At 38.5% G+C, this 14,694-nt stretch overlaps 1 protein-coding gene across 1 annotated transcript; it reads left to right on the top strand.

Moving 5' to 3' along the window:
• Positions 1–5,147: 5,147 nt before the first annotated feature.
• Positions 5,148–5,627, top strand: LOC147936337 (uncharacterized). Its single transcript, XM_087468690.1, has one exon. It carries the CDS (start codon positions 5,148–5,150, stop codon positions 5,625–5,627), a length of 480 nt encoding a protein of 159 aa, XP_087324816.1.
• The last annotated feature ends 9,067 nt before the right edge of the window (positions 5,628–14,694 follow it).

Genomic DNA, 14,694 nt, shown 5'->3' with positions numbered 1-14,694 from the left:
TACACCTATGCTTGTAACTATTAATAGCTATGATCATTATGTAACAAATAGTGATAGTAGCCTGAGTATTTGTCATATTTGAAGGAATATGATATTCTTAATATGTATATATTTGTCACATATTTATTTATGCAATTCAAAGGACTATAATTAATTAAGATAGAGCTCTCAACAACCAAACTTTCTGATTAAACCTCCCTCTCATGCATGTCCGTAATTTTTCGTAGTGGATCCTTACGTTCCTTCACATCTCATATTCTCATTTTTTGGGGATTATAAACATTTCATTTATTTAATCATATGTCAAAGGCTGTTCAAATATATTTCTATCTATATACATTTTTTGTTTAAAGCAAATAAGTGAAAGCTATTATTTTTTAGAGAAATTGTTAGAAATACCATTTTATAGAAACCCTTTTCAAAAATTCTCATTTTTGACCATTTTCATTTTTACTATCTTTTAAAAAATTAAAATATATGTTAAATTAAGTTTTACAATATATTTTTTTTAGTTTAGATTCACTATTTTACATTTAGGATATAGTTTTGAGGGGATAGAGTTTAGTATTTGGAGTTTTAGGGTTGAAAATTTAGTTATTTGTAAATAAAAATGATATTTTTGAAAATGTACAAAATCATTTTTTGTAAAAAATATAGAAAAATAATATTTTTGTAAATGCCTTTTAATTTTTTATTCTATATATATAAGGAACGACATACAATCTACGAGTACGAGTGACAGTAAGTGAATGCCTTGTACACTTCGGAGTCACGTTCTCTTTAAGGGACTCGATCGTGGCCCTCTTTTTCCAAACAAAAGTTTCAAAAATTAACCAACAGGTTGTTAGCCTAACAAACCCCAATCTTGAAATGTTTCTTGGTGAGTCATCTATTTTGGAGAAAGTGGTCGACAGAACTGTTGATAATCCTGTCTTATTATATTAAATTGTTATTTTCTTAATTATAATCAAGACTTTTCTCAAATAAATGTGAGAATAATGCAAAAGGTTAATTAAAAGGAATGTCATACTGTTAAGTTAGGTCCGTGATTGGAAAAAGGAACCTAACTCATGCAATACTTAAATCTCAAGTCTTTTGTTTGTGTCATAGGCATGGCAAAACAAAAACATGCATGATTAGGGTTTAGTCATAAATTGACCACGTAACATCCATGAAAGAAATGTGTGAGATTGACGTAGAGTGCTATTATACTGAGGTTTGATATGATATGGGCTTCAAGCATGCATTATCTTTATTCTGTATTACTCTACACTTGAGCTTATGATCTTCATTGTCGATCAATATATAGTTTTATTTTTGAAAGATCAAAATATAGAAGTCTAGTGTTTATTTGTTTTGGTAGTCGGACAATTTCCACTTGTTGCATACCCCTTGTATGTCTTGAGGAATAGGTTGATTTTTTTTATTTATTTTTTTAGGCTAGAAAACTATAGATTTTCTATTTTTTAAATCGTGCAAAACTATTTTTTTCAAAAATTTAGAGATGGTATAATGGTTCTTGGAATTGAATGTTTCTAATTTCTCCATTATCAAATATTTTTTAAAAAAATAAAACTCACTATAAGACAACCATATATATAGTAATGGATTCATATCATTAACAAATTGGAGGTAAGATATCTTAACTAATTGGAGGTTAGATATCCTTTGTCATGTTTGGCAATCCAAAAGCCATATTTTTAACTAACAAACCAAAATAGGGGTAAACGTTTTATTACGTCCGACCCATACTTTGTTTCGAGATTTCTTGAATTTTAAGCACAATGTTGAACGATTTGAGGCGACGGATATTCTAAATTCTAATGTTATTATGTCACGTCCATCCCTATATTTTTCTACAATATATAATAAAGAAGTTTAGATGATAGCAATTCAAATTATAAAATGGATCGTAAACAAGGATCCATAATTCCATTTATGTGTGGATGTCTATAAATAATGTGTTGAAATTTTGCATAGCAAATAGCTATTGAATTCGAGACGTGCCGGCATCCCAAACGAGCATTTGTGGTGGAAAGAACCTCTATGAGTCTCTTAAATATATTATTTTAATATGTTTTAAGTTTTTTTTTTTTATATTTAAAATTTAAATTCTAAATAAAATCCAGAACTAATTGTGATGAGATATGTGTTAATTGAATCACTCAAAAAGTTTTCAATATCTCTCAAATGAGAAACTCTTATAATATTCCTTTTTACCTTTTTAATATTATATATTTTTCGTGGGTGATATACTCATTGAGAGACTACCATTGTAAATGCTGTCGAGGCCCCGAACAAAAGATTTATACTTTTACATCGGAACATAATTTCAAAATTTACCAAAAACTGGATGGGGAAGGGAACATTGATCATATTTAAATATATGTCTTTTTATATAAATAATTTAATATTCAAAGTTGACATATTTGTTAATTTTATTTATTTATTGGTGAACTAATTAAAATGTTCAACAAGTTAAAATGTTCAACTAATTAAAATGTTCAACCCCAAATGTTCAAAAGGTAGCTGAGTTTCGATCCATTGCCTGTTGTAACACTCTTTACAAAGTTGTTCCCAAAGAAATGACCACCAGAATTAATAAGGTTCTCCATGATCTGATCTCAAACTCTCAATCCGCTTTTATTCAGTGGAGACTACTGGTGGAAAATGTGTTGCTGGCTACCGAGCTAGTCCAAGGCTTCAACCAAAAAAATATATCTTCAAGAGGTGCCCAAAGTTGAACTCACAAAGGCTTTCACTTGGTCCATTCGGGCTACATAATCAACACTCTCAAAGCAATGGAGTTCCCAATCCACTTCATCTCCTTGATTGAACAATGTAGCTCTACAACTAGCTTCTCAGCGTGTGTAAATGGTGAATTATGTGGTTATTTCCGTGGAGCTAAAGGTCTAAGACAAAGAGACCCTTTCTCGCCGTACCTGTTTGTCTTGGCCATGAAAGGACTCTCGCAGCTACTGATGAAAAGTTATAACTCAAACCAGATTGGAGCTCACCCATCTGCTTTAAACCCGCAAGTTTCCCATTTGGCTTTTGCGGATGACATCATTGTGTTTTTTTTTGATGGTCAGGTTGGCTCTCTCACTAATATTGCTGCTGTTCTCCAGGATTTCTCACGCATCTAAGGCCTAACAATGAATAAGAGAAAGACAGATTTGTACTTAGCAAGAGTGAACCAAGCTGAAACCGTTCAGATAGTTTATCTTGGTTTCAACATAGGTTCACTTCCAGTAAGATACCTGTAGCGCCCGTGACTTGGTTCGAGATGGTAGGGAGATCTCGGAAAGGTCAGGAAGGCCTACTTGGTAGCTCAGACATTGAGGGAAACATGCCAAGTATGGGAAAAAGGATTGACCAGCTCTGGACCAGCTACGGACTAGCGACGGACAGCTCGACCAGCTGCCGGTCAGCTAGGGTCAGCTCGACCAGCTGCCAGTCGGCTACCACTAGCTCGACCAGCTGCCAAGGAGCTCAACTCAGCTCGGCCAGCTGGACGGTGGTGGACAATGTGCAGGTCAGCTGGGGAGCTCGTAAGCGTTCGGGATGGTGGGACGTGATGACCGAACAGGCACGGCCGAACGTAAACAGCCGAACGGGAGCGAACGAATGGTTCTGTCGGACAGGTGCCTTTTGGGGCCTAGACATCGGCCAAGACCCTATATAAACATGGCGCACCATCATTCCTAACACACCATCGGAAACAGAAAAACACACTAAAAACTTGAGTGTTCGAGTATAAGATAGAGAAGAAGGTTCCGAGATAGAAAGTTAAGCGAGTAAGGTTTGAGGGTCGGAGGTACGGTACAATACCGACCTTATGGGTTCTGAGGGATGGGGTAGTGGCATCAACATAAGCATTTATAATGCTTTGGTTGGTCCATTTGGTTGGAGGAAAGGGGGTGTGGCTCGGAAGTTGATCGGGAACCACTAGGTTCATCGTGATATGACCAAAATGATGCGCAGGCTACCTCGCTACCGATCAGCGTACCATCCGGAGTGTCCATGTACGGACGGTATGGTCAGAGAAAAGTAAACTCGGCTCAACAGTTTGATAGGGGATCTGTACTGATACCTTGGTACACCGTCGAACTGATGTGCAGGATAACTCTCTACCGGCCATCTGCTGTACTGGACGGATGTTATGACTTAGCGGGCATTGCATGAGATTGTACGGCCTAAGAGAAATGTTATTGATGGCTACTAGGATTTCAGGAAAGTAGGGTGATCGCGGAAATAGAACTGCCTAGGCGCGAGACTCATGGCTGGGAAGATGAGTGATGGTGTTAAGGGTAGCTAGGATCGATTATACAACGTGAACTAGCTTATATGTAAACTCATAAGTTGTATCGAATCCTTTGATTAATTAATATAATACATGTTTGTTTGCATTACTCTAAGTTTATATCATATAGACTCTAAGTATTGAATCTCAGAATATGCGAATGAAATTTTTTTAAAGAATGGACCATAAAATATGACTTAGTAGAGAGTAAGGGACGAGAGAACCTCACCGGCCATAGAATGGCCGGGGTCGGGGTATTTTAATACCTTGGCCTCTCCCTTATGCATTAGAAGCTTCGAATAGCGGAATACATGCCCCTCCTTGAGAATATAACGAGGCAGTTCTCCTCATGGTCCTCCCAGCTACAACTAATTTCATCAGTGATATATGGTACCATTAACTTCTAGATGTCTGCGTTTATTTTTCCAAAAGGTTGCATTTAGAAAATTGAAAGACTGTGCATCAATTTTCTATGGAGTGGTGACGTGTACAAGAAAGGTTCATCTAAGGTAGCATGGAGACATCTATGTCTTCCCAAAGATGAAGAGCGTCTAGGACTGCTTTGTTATCTGGCAGTTGATTGCTGCTAGCGACTCGCAGTGGGCTCTCTAGCTACGCAACAACAAAATCAAGGATGGGAGCTTTTAGGGTCTAGATGGAAAGAAACAAAACTCAGGGACATGGAAATCCATGATGAATCTTCGCCACATCGCAAGAACTTTCATAAATCCAAACCTAGGAAATGGTCAACAGATCAGCTTTTAGTACGATAATTGGACTCCTTTTGGTCCGCTCATAGACTTCTTTGGAATCACAGGGCCATCTCAAACAGGTATTCCCCTTAATGGAAAAGTTGCATAGGCTTCCTCTGCTTCGAGCTCGTTTCTTAGACCAACAAAATAATCAAGAAAATGCCCTCCATGTTTACCTCATCTCAGTTAATTCTCCTTCTCTGGCCACAGAACTAGACTATTACTCATGGCGGATTGGAGCAGAGGACCTACTGTCTTTCCCTACCCGAAAAATTGAGGAAATTTTAAAGCTAAGAGTAGTCCCTCTCGCTTGGACCAAGCAAGTTTGGTTTAAAAGCGCAATTCCAAGGCATGCGTTCATGTTCTTGCTTATCCATCAAGACAAACTTCCCACGCGATCATGGCTGGTGAATTGCGGCTTTCAAATCAATCCCAGCTGTTGTCTCTATGGCTTGGCTCAAGAAACCCGCAAGCATATCTTCTTATTCTGGAGAATTAACGAGGAGCTATGGAAGGTGGTGGCTATAGACCATTCACCTTCTACACTTGGGAAGCAATCACGACCTAGCTAGACCTAAACGACAAAACCGCACCAAGGTGCCTCTGCAGACTCGCTGCTCAAGCCACCCTTCTTGCCATATGGTTGGAGCGAAACAACAGGTACCAAAACAACATCTCCACAGACGCTCATACCCTATTCAAGGGCCTGGATAGACAAATCAGAAACACCATCTTGGTAAAGCAAAAGAGGAAAAACTACAAAAATCTAATGCTACTTTGGCTTAAACATGACTAGGATCACTACTCATGCTTTTTCTATGTAATCCTTCCTTTTTATTTTTTTGGGCAAGGGATGAATCTTGCATAAAGATGTTGCTGCTGAAGCAAACATTATGTTTAATGAAATTCACATATTTTCAAAAAAAAAATAACAACTTAAATAGAGATATGTATGCATCTATTTAAGTTGTTGTTTTTTCTTTTATAATTTATATAAAAAAATTAAATAGATGCATACATATTTAATAAAATAATAATATTTTGTGAAAATAATTTAATTTTGATAACAATTTAATATTTTAAATCATATTTTTTTTTATGTGGCAATGTCTATTATATGGCATATAATTTGTTTGGGCAAAGATAATTGATTCGTTTATAGACTACAGAAACAAGAAATAAATGTTAAATAGTCGTTTTTATTGATCAAATCTCGAGTTCAAATACAAGAATTCAAGGCAAAACGAATCAATCTATAAACTCTAGCCGTGTTAGACTTGAGTCGTGTGTCTTATGCTTTAGGTCTCTTGCTTTGGTCTCGATGATGTCTCTCGTGGAGGCAACTCTCCTTTTTAAATAGAGATCTCTTTACCCTAATCCTTTAGGATATGTCTTGGGCTTGCTAACTCTATCTATGATAGGATCGGTCTCGAGAGTGGGGGGCAAATTGTTGGATATAATTTTGTCTTCTCTATTAAATAAATAAAATTTGTGGTTAGTTCGACAAACCCGATAAATCAGGAGAAGTAGAGAGAATATTCACAAAGATATTGGATAGAGTCAACTGATATTCTACATGACAAAGTCAACACAAGTATGCCAATTTTATAAGAAAAAAGTCAATAGGTTGAATGTCAAGTGACTGACTCTGTCAATGTATTGAGAGTCATGTGCTCGACATTGTCACTGGGCCAAGAGCTTGCGACTGACTTTGTCAATGGGCAAAAAGTCACAAGATTGGATCTGTTAATAGACCAAGAGTCTAATGTCCGACTTTACCAGTGGGCCAAGAGTCTCAAGACCATCCCTATCATAGACAGAGTCGGTATGCCTAAGAAAATCCTAAGGGATTAGGTTAAAGAGACATCATCGAGAGCAAAGCAAGAGACCTACAACACAAGACACACGACTCAAGTCTAGAATACGGCTAGGGTTTATAGATTGATTCGTTCGGCCTTAAATTCTTGTATTTGAGCTCGAGATTTTGAACAATAAAAATGACTATTTAACATCTATTTCTTGTTTCTGTATTCTCTAAACGAGTCGATTATTTTTGCCCAAACAATTGACCCTAGAGAGAGGGGCTAGAGTAATTTACGTTAGATGATGGGAAACGGAAGTGACACGACTAACGTCAACGCGATGGTCGCTGTACAGCTAGAAATCATGACTACTAAGCTGAACGAGGCAGTGCAGAAGCTGACACAGATCAAGGCAGATAACATTAGGCTACGGGAGGAGAACGCCTCGCTAGTGACAGCAGGGAGAGTTTTTACTAAAGAAAGCTCTAGATTTCGTGGCGTGCAAGTCAATTGGATGCAAGATCTTAACACGACTCCTAGAACTGCTCGTACAACGCCCACAACAGAAGACGTACGAGTGGAGACTCCACGAGAGGAAAATAATGGAGAAAACCCTAGCATAAGGTAGACCCATCAGAGCCTTGTTTGAGAAGAAAATATGGATCAACAACGAACTGTTAACACACCGCACGTGACAGGGATCGAACATGAACCATACACCAAGTCAGCTGAAGACACTTACTTGGAAGCTATGCTTACAAGACGTTTGGGTGCAGTAAAAGCTATGATTGAACGACTGCCAGGAGTGGATCCTCCGATCCAAAAAAGCAACTTGCACTCGTATGGTGATACACCATTTTCTGATGAAAATTGCACTCACCGAGATGCCGAGAAAATTCACGTTACCAACAATGAAAATGTATGATGGAACATCCGACTTGGATAGCCACATAGCACAATATAAAAAACGAATGTTCACGATGGCCATCCAAAAAGAGTGGAGGGAAACTACTATGTGCAAGCGTTTTGGCTCAAGCCTTAAAGGTGCAACTCTTTAATGTTTCAGTAACTTGCCAAACGACTCAACAAATTTGTTTGCATCATTGACAGATCTCTTTGTTGAGAAATTCGCAAGCAACAATAACCTGGAGAAGACAGTAGATGACCTTTACGAGGTACAACAGAAGAGTTATAAGTCGTTAAATTCCTAGTTGCAACATGTCTAGTGCTATCTCCGTATTCAAAAGAGGCTTACTTCATGACGGTGATTTGTACAAGGAACTTACGAAGTACCAGTGCAGGACAAAGGAAGACGTGCTCTCACGTGCGCGTGCTCTCATGTGTGTGGGCGCAGATAAAGTGGGAGGAAGACTCGGCTTATCGCCAGCGACGTGCACCACGATCTAATTCCCGTGTGGTTAGAAACGAAAAAACGAGTAGAGATGATAAGCCTTACCAAAGACCTCATGACAAAAACACCATGAGTGGAAGAAGGAACACATATCGACCATTGAGCGGAGATGACGACGGAAGGCCTAATCGAACATGGCTAGATATTAGCAACCTCTCGATCTCTCATACACATTTAGTCGGTGTATTGAAGGAGATGGGTGGAACCGTGAGATGGCCTCCAAAGATTAAAGCACTGGACAATAAGTGTGACACCTCGAAGTGGTGTGAGTTCCACAACGATTACGGCCACATAACAGAAGATTTCATCACATTAATGATGGAAGTGAATGAGCTGCTGAAAAAGGTCACTTGTGGGAATACTTATCTGATAGAACCCGCAATTACATGGATGGCGAGAGCAACAAGCAAATAACAATTGCAATTGCTCCAGTTTTGCCTCCAAAACATGATCGAGTAATCCATGTTTATCTTTGGAGGATAAGAGATAAGTGGGATAACTCACTGAGCTGCGAAAAGAAAGACTAGAGCTGTCAAAAACTGTCAAAGCAGAGGACACGTTACAAAAGGCGATACACCGTCATACACTATAACTTTTACGACTAATGAGAGCAACATAGCAACCCTGAATCATGATGCGTTAGTCATACAATTGGTGGTTGCTAATTGTTTGATGATGAGGATATTAATCGACAATGGAAGCTCAACCTACATCCTTTATATGCAAGCATATAAAGAGTTGGGTCTCGATGAAGGAGCACTAACACGAAAATTTACTCCATTAGTGTGGTTCAGCGGTGAGGTCAAGCAGAGTATTGGTGAAGTGACACTTCCAGTGTATGCAGAGGGAGTTAACAAACACACTAAATTTTTGGTAGTAGATTGTGCTTCGGCTTACAATGCTATTATGGGACACCCTTGGATTCACGACATGGGAGCTATTCCATCGACTCTACACCAGACTATCAAATTTTGCACCCCATGGGGAGTGAAAGAGATAGTAGGAGAACAAGAAAGTTCACCACGTTCATGCTATCAAACTACCTTAAAAGGTAAGGGTCAGCAGTTATAGCAATTACAGAGGCTACCGCTGGTACCTCACAATGAATAACCAAAGGTGGAACAACTGGATGACGTGCCAACTCAAAGAGAATCCTGACAAGCGGGTGAACATGGGTTCAAAACTACCAGCCGACATACAAAAGAGGCTTATCGACTTCCTTTGATCAAACACCGAGTGCTTTGAATTTTCAAACAAAACAATTGTGAAACTATTGAAGAAACGTCTAGAAAAATCAAAAGAAAAGTGGGTAGATATGCTTCCATGCGTGTTGTGAGCTTACCGCACCACCACTAAGTCCTAGAATGGCAAAAACACCATTTTTCTAGTGTATGGGATGGAAACAGTAATACCATGTGACGTAGGCGTGAAAACGGCACAAACCGAGCACCTTAAGTTGCAGGAAATCAAAAAGTTGATGAGTCTCAATATCGATCTATGAGACGAGAAACGAGAAGCAGAGAAAATAAATAATTGGTGTTATCAACAGAAAGTGGCTAGGAGCTACAACAATAATGTCATGACACATACATTCTGAGTAGGAGACTGGGTCTTGCGGCGTACTTTTAAGAATACAATGGAACAAGGAGCTGGAAAACTCAGTCCCACTTGAGAAGGTCGTTACAAAATCATTGAAGTGTGTGGGTTAGTAGCTTATAAGTTGCAAAACAAAGAAGGGAAGAATCTTACCAACAGTTGGAACGCTTTGGCTGATGACGAAGTTTGAGTTTTTGATAACATTTATGGTGTTTAATTATTATTTATTTGTGTTTTTCTTCGATTATGGAGTTTCATGAACATTTATCCCAAGTTATGGACAACGTTTTCAAGAAAATTGGGTTTTTCGATCTACAAAGCAAGTCTTACAGTGAGTGGCAATGTCATGAGCATTTGCCCTCTACGATAATGCTTGTGATACTAATACTTAAAATGTCATGAGCATTTTAAAAGTAGCACGTGCTTGTCGTAAACACGAAACATGGATATGTGTCATGACACAAAGATAATGTCACGAGCATATAAGTAGTGTCGCAAACACATATATGATGCCATGAGCATGTGAACAGTGCTATTAGCAGAAGATGTATTACAGTCATGAACTTGTATCACCATACATAAATAATGTCATAAACATTATTATCAAATAAGTGAGCACGTGATAGTTATGGAACACCTAACTCTCACGAGCACAAGACTTGACATGTCATGAACATTATTATTAAAGAAGTGTGTACAGACATTTATGGAATACCTGACTGTCACGAGCGCGAGATACAAGCAATTTGATGAAGATTACTATTAAATATGGAACACCTGACTGTCACGAGCACACGACATAAAAATGTGTTATCAACACAAGACACAAAAACGTGTTGAGCATTGTTGTTTCGAAAATAAAATTGTGACTGTAATGGACACAAGACAGGAATTTGTGTCATAAGCACATAAATAATTTCATGATCATTGTTACTGCAAAAACCAAGCATGCGACTGTCATGAACCACTTGAATGTCACGAGCGCAGGATATATATAATGTGTCATGAGCACAAGACATAAATAATACCATGAGTAATATGACTTCAAGAATAAAATAAACACGTGACTGTCACGAGCATAGACGTGAACTTGTGTCATGAGCACATAAATAATGTAATGAGCATTATTATTGCAAAAAGTAAGCATGTGACTGTCATGAGCACGAGAAGTGAACTTGTGCTGTGAGCACATAAGTAATATCATGAACACACGATGTAAATTGTGTCATGACATAAATCGTGCCATGGGCACACGACATGAACAATGTCAAAGAACGCATGACATAAATGGTGTCTGAAGCACATGACGTGACTAATTTCCTGAACACACGACAGAAATCGCGTCATGAGCGCAATATGTAAACAATCATGATGACATGATATTGTAAGCACAAAACAAACGCCATGAACATGTAACATGAGCAGTTTCATGGACATGTTACATGAGCAGTGTCATGAACATGTTACATGAATGGTGTCGGAAGCACTCGACATGAACAATGTCATGTGCACAAAACAATCATGTGACACGACACAAAGCAGTAGCTGTGCCATGAGATAAATATCACTTTGTCTTTGCACGATGTAAATCTTATTGTAGTGCCCAAATCGCACCAGGAGAGCTAGACATATACTCTTGTTTCAGGCACAGGATATAAACAGTGCCATGAAGACAAGGCACATATAGTGTCAAGTTCACAAGACATAAAAAATGCCTTAAGCCTGAGGTATAAGTCATGTCACGAGACAAATCATGTCATGAATGCGAGATCTAAACTGTATCTCAGGCACAAGATAGGAAATTGTCGTCATGTACATCCTAACATGTGGAGATTATCGTAAGGTAAGAGATTGTCATCACGTATAAGATCAATGTCGCAAACAAGTCTTATGACTGAAAAGAATGTCACAACCTACAAAATGGTCATGACACATAAGGTCAAGTACAAAACAATTCCCGTCATAACGTGTTAAGGACTCAATATTGTCTCTACGGAGTCACTATTTGATAAAGCTACTATGGTGACATCACAAGCCATTGCAGATCATTCCAAAAGGTACATGACTTCGAGATTTCGTTGGCTGGAAAAATAACACCATTGTTTATAACTACTTTATAAATTATTACTAAGAAAATAGAGAGTGGGGGCAAACTGTTGGATATAATCTTGTCTTTTCTATTAAATAAATAAATTTTGTGGTTAGTTCGAAACCCGATAAATCAGGAGAAAGAGAGAAAATATTCACAAAGATATTGGATAGAGTCAAATCATATTCTACATGACAAAGTCAACACAAGTCTGTCAATCTAATAAGAGAAAGTCGCGTGATCGATTCTGTCAATAGGTTTAATTTCAAGTGACTGACTTTGTCAATGGATTGAGAGTCACGTGCCCGACATTGTCACTGGTCCAAGAGCTTGCGACTGACTATGTCAATGGGCCGAAAGTCAAATGATTGGATATGTTAATAGACCAAGAGTCTAATGATTGACTTTACCAGTGGGCCAAGAGTCTCGAGACTGACCCTATCATAGATAGAGTTGGCAAGCCCAAGAAAATCCTAAGGGATTAAGATAAAGATATCTCTATATTGAAAGGAGAGCAGCCTCCATGAGAGTCATCATCGAGATCTAAGCAAGAGATCTAAAACACAAGACACACGACTCAAGTCTAAAACATAAGACACACAACTCAAGTCTAAAACATAAGACACACGACTCAAGTCTAAAACATGGTTTATAGATTGATTTGTTATGTCTTGAATTCTTGTATTTGAGCTCGAGATTTGGATCAATAAAAATGACTATTTTGTTGTAAAATAGAGAAACTCGAAGGAGGTTTTCTCTTCTTATTATTATTAATCCAATCAAATGTTACATATATATAGAGTAAAGGACAAATCCCAAATACATTAGGACTACTAAACCGACTTAGACTAAAAGGAGATGGCCGATGGGCCTTATGGGCTTGGAAGTGTATGGGCCGTGTATGGGTCGGTTATGGAAATCCATCATCCGTGTTTTACAACACTCCCCCTTAGATGGCATAATCGTGCAAATGCTAAGGGATCACCATAATACGCTTGGGGGTGCTGCCTCATTAAAACCTTACCAGGAAAACCCATTGGGACAAAACCATGGTGAAGGAAAAAGAGTACAAAACGTAGTACTCCCCCTGTTCCAAGCATCACTAGAAGTCCTTAAGTCTCCGCATCCCAATCTGGTGCGTGAGCTTCTTGAATGTCGATGTCGGTAATAACTTGGTGAAGAGATCGGTTGAATTGTCGCAAGACGGAACTTGTACCACTTGAACTTCTCTGGCCTTTTGTAGTTCATGTGTGAAGAAGAACTTTGAAAAAATATGCTTCGTCTGATTTCCCTTGATATATCCTTCCTTGTGCTGTGCGATGCAGGCTGTCTTGTCTTCGTATATAACCATTGGTTCCTTATCGTCGGCCATGCCACAATCTATCCTGATATGTTGAGTCATCGACCTCAACCATACACACTCACGATTGGCTTCATGCATAGCTAAAATCTCCGCATGATTAGAAGAAGTGGCTGTAATGGTTTGCTTCATAGAACGCCACAAAATAGCTGTACCACCGTGTTTAAATACATAGCCGGTTTGAGACCTAGCATTATGCGGATCTGATAGGTAACCTGCATCAGCAAAACCAACGAAACCTTTTTTGTTATAGTTAGTATAATATAAACCCAAATCAAGCGTTCCTTGTAGGTACCGCAATACATGTTTGATACCATTCCAGTGACTTTGGGTTGGACAAGAGCTAAATCTAGCTAGGAGGTTCACGGCAAAACATATGTCTGGTCTAGTGTGGCTAGCCAAGAACATTAACGCTCCTATAGCACTGAGGTATGACACTTCCGGACCGAGAATTTCTTCAGTGGCCTTCCTTGGACCAAATGGATCATTATCCAAATTTAAACTCCTCACAACCATTGGGCTAGGCAATGGGTCAGCTTGGTCCATATTAAACCTCTTGAGTACCTTTTCAGTATATGCCATTTGATGCACAAGGATTCCATCATTTATGTACTCAAGCTGCAATCCCAAACAAAACTTAGTTTTACCTAGGTTTTTCATTTCAAACTCTTTCTTGAGATATTCGACTGTTTGAGCGATTTCCCAGAGGTTCCTAGGATATTTAAATCATCCACATATACCGCTATGATTACAAACCCTTTGCATGCAAACTTTTTATAAAAATACATGGACTGCTGGGATCATTCTTATAGCCTTCTTTAGCTAGGTACTCACTTAGTCTATTGTATCACATACGCCCACTTTGTTTCAGTCCATAAAGGGATTTCTTTAGCCTTATGCAGTATTGTTCTCGAGAACCGCTCTTATCTTTGAGCTCAATAACCTCTGGTAATCTCATATATATTTCATTATCCAGTAGACCATATAGATATGCGGTCACTATATCCATTAGCCGCAAATCCAGTTTTTCTCTTACAACCAGACTTATAAGGAATCTATATTCGTTGCATCCATCACAGGGGAGTATGTCTCCTCATAATCTATTCCGGGTCTTTGAGAGAATACTTGTGCTACAAGCCGTGCCTTATATCTCACGATTTCGTTATTCTCATTTCTCTTTCTTACAAAGAGCCAATTATGTCCAACTGGCTTTATATCGGATGGTGTCCTTAAGATCGGACCAAACACATTCCTTTTCTTTAATGAATTTAACTCCACGTCGATGGCTTCTTTCCATTTTAATCATTCTGGTCTTTGAGTGCACTCTAATATGGACGTGGGTTCATGATCCTCATTTATTTCAATTGCTACCTTGTATGCA

This window comes from Camelina sativa, chromosome 10 (assembly GCF_030686135.1).
Source record: "Camelina sativa cultivar CO46 ecotype springtype chromosome 10, ASM3068613v1".
Classification (NCBI taxonomy): domain Eukaryota; kingdom Viridiplantae; phylum Streptophyta; class Magnoliopsida; order Brassicales; family Brassicaceae; genus Camelina; species Camelina sativa.
This window is presented reverse-complemented; position numbering and strand designations above follow the sequence as displayed.